At 50.8% G+C, this 14,042-nt stretch overlaps 1 protein-coding gene across 2 annotated transcripts; it reads left to right on the forward strand.

Moving 5' to 3' along the window:
* Positions 1-293: 293 nt before the first annotated feature.
* On the forward strand, positions 294-6,992 carry GATA1 (GATA binding protein 1). Of its 2 annotated transcripts, XM_061410014.1 has the most exons (6): positions 294-412; positions 4,060-4,298; positions 4,787-5,164; positions 5,268-5,413; positions 5,940-6,065; positions 6,495-6,992. In XM_061410014.1, exons 2-6 carry the CDS (start codon positions 4,079-4,081, stop codon positions 6,864-6,866), a joined length of 1,242 nt encoding a protein of 413 aa, XP_061265998.1. In that variant the 5' UTR covers positions 294-412; positions 4,060-4,078; the 3' UTR covers positions 6,867-6,992. The 2 variants fall into 2 exon arrangements, with proteins under 2 accessions (XP_061265998.1, XP_061265997.1); XM_061410013.1 differs by lacking the exon at positions 294-412 and having other exon boundaries at positions 1,927-4,298.
* Positions 6,993-14,042: the final 7,050 nt, after the last annotated feature.

Raw genomic sequence — 14,042 nt, forward strand, 5'->3', positions numbered from 1 at the left:
AGGGGCTTTATGTTTGTAAAACTCACTGAAAAGCCCAGCTGGGTCATAACACCATATCTGCTATTTTTATTTTATATTGCTTTCAGCCCATTTTTGTTTGACTGGACACTGAAGCCCACAGAAGCCCAAGTCAAACAGGGTCCAAGAATCTACAGGGTGGGCAGGTGGGGTGGAAGAAGGCCCCACTGCCCAAGAGGTGCCCCACCAGTAGGGGGCCGGCCCCCTCCCCTGGCCTGCCCCACCCACTGGGGCATCAGCCACTCCCTGGAGAGGAGGGAGGAGGGAGAGGGGAGGGAGGGAGGGAAGGAGGAAGGGAGCCTCAAAGGCCAAGGCCAGCCAGGACACCCCCCGGGATCACATTGAGCTCGTCACATCCCCAAAGCAGCTGAACCCTCCGCACCAACCAGCCCAGGTCAGTCTCAGCCCCCTAAGAGCCCCCCAGCAAGGCAGACCCTGGGCCTGCTGCCCCTTACTTCAAGGCTACTCCCCAAGCCTGCTCTAGGCTCCCCAACCCACCACTGGTCCCCAAAGTGTCTACCACCCCTGAATCCCCTGACAGCTCTTCCAGACCACCTCTATCTTTCTAACCCCCATCTGTACCCCAAATCTGCCCCCTAAACCCAATTCTCTCTGCCCTGACTCCCATCCACTGCTTCCAAGATATTTATGCTCTCCTGCTCCCTTAACTCTGCCCACCATACTCCATCTCTGACCCGAAATATGCTTTCATCCCACCAAATCCTAACCTCTGCCCCAAATATGACTTTCACTAACCCAAACTTGTCCCTGAATTCACCACAAAGGCTCACTTTTGTGCCCCCCACCACACACACCTATTTCTGCTCTGAAGCCCCTGCCTACTCCACAACACCCCTGTCTCTGCCCCCAATTCTCTCTCTAACCTCCCTAACCTGTCTCTGGATTGCCAAACCCTAGCTCCATGCTCTTGACCCATCGCTGCCTCTCAAATCCCATACTTGTTCCCTGTGACTTCTCTCTGATGCCCTAAAACCATTTCTCTCTCTCAACTCCTTGCCTATGCTCAAAAATGTCTTCATCATTCCAAACACCAAGTCCACCCCTTCAATCTGTTCTGTCACATGAATCCTCCTGTCTGCCTTCTCTAAACCCCATCTTAGCTTCCCAATATTTCTCTGTCCCCCTAGGTGCCCTCTCTGGCCCCCAATCTTTATTCACTCCAATTGTATCTCTATTCTCAAACTCTTCCTGTGCTCCCATAAGCCATCTCTAGTCATCAGACACACCTCTGCCTGCCTATCATAACTCCATCTCTGCTCCAGCAAAACCGTTGGACCCTCACACTTTTCCATGACTCTCAGAATCCACCCCGAGCCCTAAACTATAGCTCCAACTTCTCAACTTTCTCTCTCTCTCTCAAACTTTGCCTCTGATCCCCAACCCTGTTTCTGCCTTCCCAACTTATTTCTGATCCCAAAATGTGACTTTTCAAGCAAACCTTTCACTGCTTCTTAAACTCGCATTTGTTTACCCCAAACTCCATAGTTGTTCCCCAAACCCCTGACTCCTTAACCCCATATCTAATCCTCAAACTCCATCTCAGACTCTCCCAAGATTCATCTGCCCCCAGATCCCATCTGTACTCCCTTCAGTCCCAAGGGACCCTCCCTTGAGGGCTGGGGTGGGGATGTTACCTGGGGTGAGGGGCTGGACTGAGGGAAAGCTGAGGGCCAGCCAGCTGCCTGCCACCCGTTGGGGCAGCACTTACTCTAGTGGGGCAGCTGATAAGGAGTTTTCATATCCCCCAGCCTCGAGATAAACTTTATCTCTGTCCAGAGAGTGATAACTGGGGGGGGGGGGCGGGGAGTTGGGCCCCTGCCACAGAGGGGTGGACAGTCTTGGACCTGCCAAGGTACAAGGTGTAGGGACGGGGCAGTGGGGTTGGAAGGAGACTGGGGGGGTGCTTGTGAGGACAGAATGAGGGGATAAAAGAACAGTGGTTAACAGAGACAAAAAGAATAAGAAACAAATCGAGACAGAGAAAAAGGAGGAAAAAAAAAACAAAGAGAGATGGAGAGGGAGAAAAGGAGCAAAATACAGAGACATGAAGAGAAAGAAGAAAAAGAGAGACTCAAAGGAAGAGTAAGAGAGACGGAGAGACAGGAAAGAGGGAGAGACTCAGGAGCAGAAAAGGAGAGTGAGACAGAAATGCAGAGAGAGACTCACAGATAGAATCATGGCGAGACAGACAGGAAAGAGATGGAGTTGAGATGAGGAGGCAAGACACTGTCCCCAGAGAAGACAGAATGTGCCCCAGGGCCTAGAGAAGGTTGATGGTGGGTACACTGACAGGCCTGTCTCTTTCCCAGCACAACCCCAACCCAGGGCCTAGCTGTGAGCCTGTCTACGTAGGCAATACAATGGGTCACTTAGGCAGGGGAAGGTGGTCTTCTTTATCTCTGTCACTTCACCCTACAGACAGGGAGACCAAGGCCTTCAGATTCACAGGGCAAGTCAAGTAAGGGGGTAGGTTTCCTGACTCCTCAACTAGGGTTGTGTGCAGAAGGGTATGATCAGGGGTGTGGGAACATTGAGAAAGACATTAAAATAAGGCCAGAGGACCCAGAGAGAAACACGAAGGAAGAGACAAACAAGCAGAAAGTGACAGAGCGGGAGAGATATACAGACATTCAAAGAGATGAGTGGAGAGGGAAAAAGAGAAACAGAAAAATATAGAGAGAGCAAAGAAAGAGATAAAAGAGAGATAAAGATGGAAAGAGAATCAGAGACATGGGAAGACAGACAAGGGAAGGAGGAAAAACAGACATTTATAAAAGCACAGAGAGAGCATAGAAAATGGGAGGGAAATACAGAGAGCCAGACTTGACAAGAAGCAGGGTAGGGGAAAAGAGACACAAGAAGACAAGAGATACGCACAGAGAAGAATAAGGGGCAAGGACCCCTGTCACCACCTTCTATCCAGCAGACGGGGAAACTAAGGCCTGGGGATGGTGGGGACTGAAGGAGCTGGAAAGCAGAACTATGGCAGACCTCTCCAGAGGGCACGGTACAGGCTGAGGGAACACCTCCCACCTGTCCCCCTCCTCAGAGGAAGCCACAGGCCTTGGGGTGATTTCAAAAGTTGGGCGGGGATGGCAGAGATAAGCAGTGGGGGTACTGACCCCCCCATGAAACAGGGAGGAACTGAGGGGGCCCTCTGTCTGCACACCCAACGGAGGTGGAGGAGGGGAGAGTCAAGCCGGAAACCATGGGGTTTCTGAGAAAGTCAGAAGGCAAGATGCAACAGATAGGGATGAAGTTGGGGAGACAGGAGGCTGAACCCCAAGGTCTGGGGAATGACCAAGGAGTTCAAGGGACTCTGGTTCTGCAGCTCAGCCCACCCCACCTACAAACTCCTAGAAGGGTGAGGGGGTGGAGGTAGAGGGAGAAGAGAAAGTGGAGGAGGAGGAGAGGAGAAAATGAGAAGGAGAAAGAGATGAGCAGAAAGGGAGGCAAAGGAGAATGATAAAGACAAAAGAAGGGAGGGGAAGACAAAGGAGGAGAAGGAAAGAGGAGTGAAGCAGTTGTTGAATGGGGAAGGGGGGAAAGCTAAGAAAAGGGGAGGGAGAGGAGGAAGAGACAGAAGGAGAGAAGAGATAGGGGACCAGGGAGAAAAGACGGACAGGGAGAGGAAGAGGAAGAAGGGAAAAAGAGAGCAGGGAGGAAGGAAGGCGGAGGAAGAGTAGAAAGTGAAGGAAGAGGGGGAGAGGAGGAGAAAGAAGAGATGGGGAGAGAAAATGAAGAGGAGACAAAACAGAAGAGGAGTAAAAGGGGGGTGTGGAGGAGAGAAAAGGAGGAGAGGAAAGATAAGAGGAAGAAGGGAAAAGGGGCAGGATAGGGAGTAAGAGAACTGAATGGAAGATAAGGGAAGATGAGGGTGGACAGAGGAGGCAAGAGGAGGGTACTAGGGAGGTGGAAAAGCGGGGTAAGAGGATTGAGGGATTGGAGTGGGAGGAGGGAGAAGGGAGGAAGAGAGGGGAGGGGGGGTTCTGTGTCTGAGGACCCCTCCTGTCCTCACAGGTCAAACCCCAGAGGCCCCATGGAGTTCCCTGGCCTCGGGGCCTTGGGGACCTCCGAGCCCCTACCCCAGTTTATGGACCCTGCCTTGGTATCTTCACCACCAGAATCGGGGGTCTTCTTTCCCCCCGGGTCTGAGGGCTTGGATACAGCAGCCTCCTCCACTGCAGCCAGCACCGCCACGGCTGCAGCTGCCGCACTGGCCTACTACAGGGATGCGGAGGCCTACAGACACTCCCCAGGTAACTTCTTTGGGTGGCTATCTTGGCACTGGCTCTGTGCTGTCAAGGTTGCCATGGAGACCCAGAATCCTTCAAAGAGTCAATTCTGGAAAATGGGATAAGGCTTCACATCTCTGTGCTGACTCCTAGTCAAGTCCAGAACTGGGAATGCCATTGCTCCCCAACCTGTCCTCTTGGGGTAGCCATACTGGGAAGCAATGATGGAAGTAGACAGTGGCTGGAGTTGCCAGGTAATATATGGGGCTCCAAATCCCAACAAGTCATCCTCAAAGCTCATTTGGAAATGTTGGAGGTCAGGGGACAGAGCAACCACTAGGGCTCAGAACACTGGAGTCACTCAAATGCCAGCAGTTCTTCTGGTCACCAGTTCAAAGCACGGAAACTTGGTCACCATACTGGGGCTCTTGGGCATCATTAGACCCTGAAAGTAAGATGAATTTAGACTGATTGTTTCTCTTCTTTCCTCTTTCTTTACCATACCCCCATAGTCTTTCAGGTGTACCCACTGATCAACTGTATGGAGGGGATCCCCGGGGGCTCACCATATGCTAGCTGGGCCTATGGCAAGACCGGGCTCTACCCTGCCTCAACTGTGTGCCCCACCCGTGAGGACTCCTCTCCCCAGGCCTCAGAAGATCTGGATGGGAAAGGGGGAAGCAGCTTCCTGGAGACCTTAAAGACGGAGCGGATGAGTCCAGACCTCTTGACACTGGGGACTGCACCACCTTCATCAATTCCAGTCCCTAGCAGTGCCTACGGGGGTCCTGACTTTTCTAGTACCTACTTTTCTCCCACTGGGAGCCCCCTCAATCCAGCACCTTATTCCTCCCTGAAGCTTCGTGGAACTCTGCCCCTAACCCCCTGCGGTGAGGTTCTCAAAAAGGGACTGGGAGGTTGAGGTTGGTGGGGGTGACCAAGGGAGAGCTGGTCTGAGACTAACTCCTTCTTCCCCTCTGTCTACTCCACCAGAGGCCAGAGAATGCGTGAACTGTGGAGCAACGGCGACACCACTGTGGCGGCGGGACAGGACAGGCCACTACCTGTGCAATGCCTGTGGCCTCTATCACAAGATGAATGGGCAGAACAGGCCCCTCATCCGGCCCAAGAAGCGCCTGGTAACACCAAGCCCTGCCATCCCTGCTGTTCTCAACCTTCACAGAAATCCCAGTCCTGATGATCTATAAGAACCCACACGTTCCGCTCCTTCCCCATCCACCCAGGAAACCAGCTGTGTACAGTATCTCTTATCCTTGACCAAACAACATAGGTGCCAGCAGGAATTCTATTCTCTCCCTGCACTTTTCTTCCTTTGTGTCACACTGGGATCACCTTGGGGCACTTTGAACCACTAGGGATTGATTGAGACCCTCCTCAGATGTGTTGGTTGAACTGGCTGGAATGTGGGGGAATCATGATTACTTCTAATTCCCATAATGATTTCAGTGGATGGCCAAAGTTACATGCAAATTGTGTAGTGCCCTATAAAACACCCCAAATGCCTATCCTGGCAGGGAGGCCCTGTCCTCACCCACACAGAAACCCTAGCCCTCGTCCTGAAGCAAACCCTGCCCTCAACCTGACCCTCACCTCTTTGGTCCTCCACCCAGCAGTGTGTCCATACTTACTTGCTCTCTCCCCTAGATTGTCAGCAAAAGGGCAGGGACCCAGTGTACCAACTGCCAGACAACCACCACGACACTGTGGCGGAGAAACGCCAGTGGGGACCCTGTGTGCAACGCCTGCGGCCTCTACTACAAACTACACCAGGTGACCCGGGGCTCGTGGAGCCTCCCTCCTCTCCTTCCTCCCATTTCCCTTCCTTCCCCTCCACCCTTCCCCCTTCCTTTATCCACTAGCTATTTTCTTCCTTCCTTCTCCTTCACCCTTCCTCCACCCCCCCATTCCCTCTCACCCCTCCACCCTCTCTCCTGATTCCCACCTGTCACCTCCTCCCTAGGCCATCAGCTAATTTCCACTCCCCTGCCCTGCCCTAGACCAGGGGCAGCTCCCATTAACCTGAGAGGCTTTCCCAAACGCACAGCCTGAAAACTTCAGGATTCTTGTCATATCAGGGGCACATTCCCTAATCCTTGAATAAGTTCTCTATTCTTAAAAGTGGGGTGAATTGGTCATCCCTGGAGGAGTCATAGAGAAAGATGTGGAGCTGGGAAACAGCCATGGCCTCCCTCTTGGCAGGTGAACCGACCACTGACCATGAGGAAGGATGGTATCCAGACTCGAAACCGCAAGGCATCTGGGAAAGGGAAAAAGAAACGGGGATCCAGCCTAGGAGCTACAGGAGCAGCAGAAGGACCATCTGGCGGCTTCATGGTGGTGGCTGGGGGCAGCAGTAGCGGGAATTGCGGGGAGGTGACCTCAGGCTTGACATTGGGCCCACCTGGTACTGCCCATGTCTACCAAGGCCTGGGGCCCGTAGTGCTGTCAGGGCCTGTTAGCCATATCATGCCATTTCCAGGACCCCTGTTGGGCTCACCCACAGGCTCCTTCCCCACAGGCCCTGTGCCTCCCACCACCACCACCACTGTGGTGGCCCCACTCAGCTCATGAGGGTACCGAGCACGGCCTCAGGGCAGGGTCTGGTGTTCCCTCCCCATTTCTAGCCAGCAGTGTGTCCCACCCAACCTCCTGGGACCCAGAAAAACCTTGGGCTGGACCTTCAAAGCTTCCGTAAAATAAAACCACCAGAGTCCTGAAAATGGAGGTGTGAGTCTATGTGGGACTGGGGTGTGTGTATGTATCTGTGTCCATGATTATTTCATGACACTGTGAGCTGCCATGTGTGACCATGGGAGATAGCACATGGGGTTTCACAATTGTAATGGTACATGTGAAACCAAGTGTGACAGCGTCCAGGTGGAATGAGATAGCATGTGCACCGACACATCATGGTGGGAGCCAGTGTGCAACGGGCAATAGGGATGAGGCTGTGTGACATGACGTGCGTGACTCCAGGTTCCCCTGAAAGGCTGGGCAGGGGTGAATGTGTGAAGTATGTGGAAGTGTGTCAGCGGCAGCATGTGCTGAGTAAATGTGTGGGGTTGTGCACCAGTGGGGTGATCTTTGAGACAGCACGACGGCATGTGCACTGGGCACAGAAGTGGATCCATACACATTTTGGAACATTGAACAAGAACTGTTATATGATGGTGTGTGAGGCACAGCAGTGGGACCGTGAGGGTCTGAGTCTTAGAATGTCTTTGAGGGTCTGGTGACAACAGTATTTCTGTGCAAGTCTGTATGTGTGTGAGCATATCATGTGGTGTGGGCCATGTCCCAGTGTCTCCGAGTGGTTGACAATGTTTGTTAGTTGTTCAGCTGTGTCTGACTCTTTGCGGCCCCATGGACTGTAGCCCGCCAGGCTCCTCTGTCCACGGAATTCTCCAGGAAAGAATACTGGAGTGGGTTGCCATTTCTTTCTCCAGGGGATCTTCCCAACCCAGGGGTTGAACCCGGCTGTCCTGCATTGCAGGCAGATTCTTTACCCTCTGAGCCACCAGTTTCAGTTGGTGTAAGCTAGGAACCCTATTCTAAGGGACATCAGACATCTGAGGACAGGAAAGGGAGGAAGGGGGGGAATAGTAGCCATCAAGTAGGTCAGAAGGCCAGTGGAGGACTGTGAGGCTGTCTATGGGCCTTTCTGTCACTTATCTCTTACCTCTCTCAACCCAGATAGGCCTGCAGCCCTGTGGGAAATGGTAGAGAATGAGCGGGGGAGATTAGGAAGACAAAGTGCCCTCTGGGAGTGATATTTAGACCCTGAAGGTCGGGGAGCTCCCCACAGTACTAGCTCCCGCCCCAACACACCTACCTACTCAACAGGGTGAACTGCTTCCCCGAACGTGGAACCTGTACTTCCATTTAACAAACCCTTACACAGGAGCAGTCAGGTGACATCCTAAACCAGACAGGTTAAGTGGCTTGCCACAGCTGGCCGAGGCTTTCCAGCAGCTCCTAACAGCAAGCAGCACCTTTAACTGAGTGCTCACTGTGGGTCAGCAACAGCTGAGAGACTTCAGCTGCCTTAGTTCATGAACACCTGAAAAAAAAAAAAAACCTGAGGAAACTGTATTCATGCTCATTTGACTAATGAAAAGCTAGGGTCAGAACTCGCCCTGACCACACTGAGTTTAAGGAGTGGATTTTAGATGGGTGACCCCTCACCATAGTGAGTCTTCAGTTCAGTTCACTCACTCAGTCATGTCCGACTCTGCCACCCCATGAATCGCAGCATGCCAGGCCTCCCTGTCCATCACCAACTCCCAGAGTTCACTCAAACTCATGTCCATCGAGTCGGTGATGCCATCCAGCCATCTCATCCTCTGTCGTCCCCTTCTCCTCCTGCCCCCAATCCCTCCCAGCATCAGAGTCTTTTCCAGTGAGTCAACTCTTCGCATGAGGTGGCCAAAGTACTGGAGTTTCAGCTTCAGCATCAGTCCTTTCAAAGAACACCCAGGACTGATCTCTTTTAGAATGAACTGGTTGGACCTCCTTGCAGTCCAAGGGACTCTCAAGAGTCTTCTCCAACACCACAGTTCAAAAGCATCAATTCTTCGGTGCTTAGCTTTCTTCACAGTCCAACTCTCACATCCATACATGACTACTGGAAAAACCATAGCCTTGACTACATGGACCTTTGTTGGCAAAGTAATGTCTCTGCTTTTGAATATGCTATCTAGGTTGGTCATAACTTTCCTTCCAAGAAGTAAGCGTCTTTTAATTTCATGGCTGCAATCACCATCTGCAGTGATTTTGGAGCCCAAAAACCTCACACTTAATTGGTCTGGTTCTCTGTACAGCTTCTCCCCTGGAGCCCCAAGGTGAGGACTGTGGGCCCACATATCTTGAACACAGCAGGGGTGAGTAGCTGTTCTGAACAGAGCAGCATCCCTTCAGAGCAGTCACCACACTAGCCCATGTGAGAATCATGGTGGTCCACACACTCCTTACAGGAACTGTCCACAAGGGCCCTGGCCCTGTAAAAGCCTGGTTGTCCCCACAGGACCCCAGCCCTCTCAGCCTAGAGGAGGCCTAGTCTTCATCTTGAACAGAAACCCCTCTCAGAACCTGTGTGGAAATGTGCCTGGCCCCACATTGCTCAGGAATCTGGGTCTACACCTGGTATAAGAATGGCTGCCCAAGCCCAGTACAGAAACCTAGTTCTGGGACTCTAAGGGAATCCCTTTTTCTAATTATCAACAGGAAAACCAGCCTGATTCTGGACAGGAACACGAGCCCTCACCTTGCACTGGAGGAACCCCTGGCCTCCCATGGCACAAGAACCTCTGCCTTACTCCTGCTGGCAATCTGGAACTCCCACTGAAAGAAAGTCCCTGTACCACCCCTAACAGAAATGCCTGTCCTGACCCTCTTCCCAAGCCTCACTCTCTTTATAGGAATCCTATCTTGCCCTTGGACAGGATACCTCTGTCCTCACAATGTACTGGAGCCCTGCCCTTCAGGTAGCATTTTCAAAATACCTCACTCACTAGAAAATCTAGTGAGTTCAGAAAATCCAGACTGAGTTTAGAAGCCCTTGCCTCCATGATGGACAACAACTCCTGACGTCACTCTGCACAACAAGCCTCATTTCACAACCCACCACGCAGAGCATGCAGGAACTCATGCTCTAACTCTCAACAAGAACTTCATTCTTGAGCTTACACAGGAAGCCCTGCGTTAGGGACACCTGTCCTAACCCTCAACTTTAAGCCCATATCTCATCCTATGCAGCCACCTATGGTCTCACTTGGCACAGGATCCCCCTCCCAGACACTGTACAGGGCTTCCCCTCCTCACCCCATGTTTGCACCAGGGCCACGACTCTCTTACAGGAGGCCTTGACTATAACTGTCCTGGAACTTCTAACCAGACTTTAAGCAGAAAACCTTTATCCTGACTCTCCACAGAAATCCTTAACTTGACTCATTTATAGGAAACTCTGACCTGATCCTTTACAGGAACTCCTAACCTTCCCCCATGGAAACACCCCCATGACCCTGCACAGGAAGCCCTGTGACACTCTACAACAGCCCCTTCCCCGGCCTTGTCCCAGAAGCCCCACTTTTGCCCTTTACAGGAGCCACTGTCCTGACCCAACAGAAGAAACCCTCACCTGAATCTGTGAAGGTGACTATGTCCTACCTCTGCACAGGATCTCTGTCCTAATGCTGTGTGGGACCACCTTGAGTCCTTCAGGAACTTGTGTCCTGAGCTGGTACAGAAAACCCTGCTCTCATACTCAAAGGGAACCTCTGACTTGAGAGACATCCAAGAAATGAACCAGTATAAAAACATCTATCCTGCACAGGAACTTCTGCTCTGACCTTGTTAAACAATCCAGAATCTGAATCACCATGATCACCTGTCCTGAGTCTGTACAAGAACCCTGGCCTCCTGGAGTAGAAAATGGCAAGTCACTCCAGTATTCTTGCCTGCAAAATCCAATGGACAGTGGAGCCTGGTGGGCAACAGTCCACTTGGTCGCAAACAGTCGGACAACATTGAAGTGACTTACCATGCACACTGCTACATTTAAAATGGATGACCATCAAGGACGTACTGTAGCACGGAGAATTCTGTTCAGTGTCATATGGCAACTTGGATGGGAGGGGTGTTGGGAGGAGAATGGATACGTGTATATGTATGGGTGAGTCCCTTTGCTGTTCACCTGAAACTATCATAATATTGTCTGTTAATTGGCTATACCCCCAACAAAATGAAAAAAAGCAAGCAAACAAACAAACCCTGGCCTAACCCCTAAAAGAGTCTCGATCTGCGTCTCTGATTCTCCAGGCAAGAACACTGGAGTGGGTTGCCATTTCCTTCTCCAATGCATGAAAGTGAAAAGTGAAAGTGAAGTCACTGAGTCGTGTCTGACTCTTAGCGACCCCATGGACTGCAGCCTACCAGGCTCCTCCAACCATGGGATTTTCCAGGCAAGAGTACTGGAGTGGGGTGCCATTGCCTTCTCCGAGAGAAACCTCTACAGGTGGAGAAACCTCCACCTCCACCCTTGTCCTGATACATTAAAGAGAATTCTTAATAGCAGTGCTGTCCAAAAGAAATACAATTCTAGTCACATGTGTAATTTTAAATTTTCATGCAGCTGCATTAAAAAGAGAGAAAAACAGGTGATGTTAATTTAAATGATAGATTTTATACTTTACCCACTATAATTGAGTACAGTTGACACTTTAACAACAGGGGGGGAGAGGCACTGACACCTCCGAGCAGTGAAAATCATGTATAACTTTATTAGTCAGTCCTCTATATTTTGTTTCTCCACATCAGCAGTTTCACATCTGTAGACTCGCAAAGAGTCACACAAGACTGAGTGACTAATTACAGATTCGACCAACCTCAGATCATGTAGCAGTAATATGTATTGAAAAAAAAGTTGCATACAAGTGAACCCACAAATTGAAATCCATTTTGTTCAAGGACCAACAGTATTTCATTTCAATATGTAATCGATATGGTGGCTTCCCTGGTGGCCCAGTGGTAAAGAACCCACCTGACAATGCAGGAGACATGGGTTCAATCTCTGATCCAGGACGATCCCACATGCTGCGGAGCAACTGAACCCGAGCACCACAACTATTAAGCCTGTGCTCTAGAGCCCAGGAACCATAACTACTGGGCCCATGCACCCTAGAGCCTGTGCTTTGCAACAAGAGAAGCCACTGCAATGAGAAGCCCAAGCACCACAACTAGAGTTACTCCTGCTCTCCACAATGAGAGGAATGCCCACACAGCAATGAAGACTGAGCACAGTCAGGAATAAATAAAATTATTTTAATCAATTTAAAAGTTACTGCTGGGACTTCCCTGGCGGTCCAGTGGTTAGAACTCCACACTTCCACTATAGGGGGCCTTCCCCCATAGTTTTGTCGGTAAAGTATGTGCCTGCACCGCAGGAAACCCAGGTTCGATCCCTGGGTCAGGATGATCCCCTGGCAAAGGAAATGGTAACCCACTCCAGTATCCTTTCCTGAAATATCCCATGGACAGAGGGGCCTGGTGGGCTGCAGTACATTGGATGGCAAAGAATCGGGCACGACTGAGTGACTAACTCTTTCTCCACATTATGGGTCTCAGGTTTGATCCCTGATCAGGGAATTAATCGGAGAAGGCAATGACGCCCCACTCCAGTACTCTCACCTGGAAAATCCCATGGACGGAGGAGCCTGGAAGGCTGCAGTCCAAGGGGGTCACTGAGGGTCGGACACAACTGAGCGACTTCACTTTCACTTTTCACTTTCATGCATTGGAGAAGGAAATGGCAACCCACTCCAGTGTTCTTGCCTGGAGAATCCCAGGGACAGGGGAGCCTGTGGGCTGCCGTCTATGGGATCACACAGAGTCGGACACGACTAAAGTGACTTAGCAGTAGCAGCAGGGAACTAATACCCCCATGACACAGCTCACTCCCCAAAAAATATTATTGATATATTTATTTATACCAATTCAAAAAAAAAAAAAAAACAAAACTCAGTGTGTATTCTACACTTACAGTACGTCTCAAGTTGGACTAGTCACATTTCATGGGCTCAGTGTGAGGCTAGGAACTACCACATTGGACAGCATAGCTCTGTGGAGTCTATAGAATCCTGTGTGTAGGTTCTGAAATCTGTTCCTTTTCTTCCTAGGCTCACCCACTTTTCCCACCTCCCTTATAATTAGATATGGGCATGTGACAGAGCTCTCACCAATGGAATGTGGGCAGATTGACATACTACACTTTCAGACCTCTTCCATAAAATTCTCTCATAGAATCTTCGACTCTCTCTTTCCCCATCTACTAGCTGAATAGTGAGGACTCCAAGGGCTCAGAGGAGAGCAGAGCTGCAAAATGGAAGTTGCCTGGGTCCATGAATGACCAGTAATAAATATTGGCAATGGATTTTATATGAGTAAGAAATAAACATGCATCTGTGAAGCCTCTGAGATTCTAGGTTTTACAGCAGCTAACATAATTTAGCACAATTAATAATAATCTAGACTGAATCTGGACATGAACACCTAATCCTAAATTTGTATGAACACGGCTCTGAACCTTTACAGAAACACCTGTGCTGACCCTAAATTGGGCTACATAATCTCTTTTTGAGGAGAAGGCAGTGGCACCCCCACTCCAGTACTCTTGCCTGGAAAATCCCATGGATGGAGGAGCCTGGTGGGCTGTAGTCCATGGCGTCGCTAAGGGTCAGACACAACTAGCAACTTCACTTTCACTTTTCACTTTCATGCATTGGAAAAGGAAATGACAACCCACTCCAGTGTTCTTGCCTGGAGAATCCCAGGGATGGGAGACCTGGTGGGTTGCCGTCTATGGGGTCACACAGAGTCGGACATGATTGGGGCGACTTAGCAGCAGCAGCAATCTCTTTCTGGGGTTCCCTGGTGGCTCAGCAGTAAAGAATCCACCTGGAATGCAGGAAACCAGGGTTCGATCCCTGGGTTGGGAAGATCCCCTGGAGGAGGACATGGCAACCCACTTCAGTATTCTTGCCTGGAGAATTCCACGGACAGAGTTGCCTGGTGGGCTACAGTCCATATGGTCACACAGAGTCAGACACGAGTGAAGCAACTAAGCAGCAGCAGCAGCAGCAGGGGAAGATCCCCTGGAGAATGAAATGGCAAGCCACTCCAGTATTCTTTTCTGGGAAATCCCATGGACAGAGGAGCCTGGTGGGCTATAGTCCATGGGGCTGCAAGAGTTGG

The sequence above is a fragment of the Bos javanicus genome, chromosome X (genome assembly GCF_032452875.1).
Source record: "Bos javanicus breed banteng chromosome X, ARS-OSU_banteng_1.0, whole genome shotgun sequence".
Classification (NCBI taxonomy): domain Eukaryota; kingdom Metazoa; phylum Chordata; class Mammalia; order Artiodactyla; family Bovidae; genus Bos; species Bos javanicus.

What these genes read in the sequence shown, in the direction of transcription:
- GATA1 (XM_061410013.1), top strand. Translation starts at nt 3,911, where the DNA reads ATGAGGGTGGACAGAGGAGGCAAGAGGAGGGTACTAGGGAGGTGGAAA. An exon ending in TCTGCCCCTAACCCCCTGCG is followed by an intron (nt 5,165 to 5,267) that starts GTGAGGTTCTCA and finishes CTACTCCACCAG; the next exon opens with AGGCCAGAGAATGCGTGAAC. An exon ending in TCTACTACAAACTACACCAG is followed by an intron (nt 6,066 to 6,494) that starts GTGACCCGGGGC and finishes CCCTCTTGGCAG; the next exon opens with GTGAACCGACCACTGACCAT.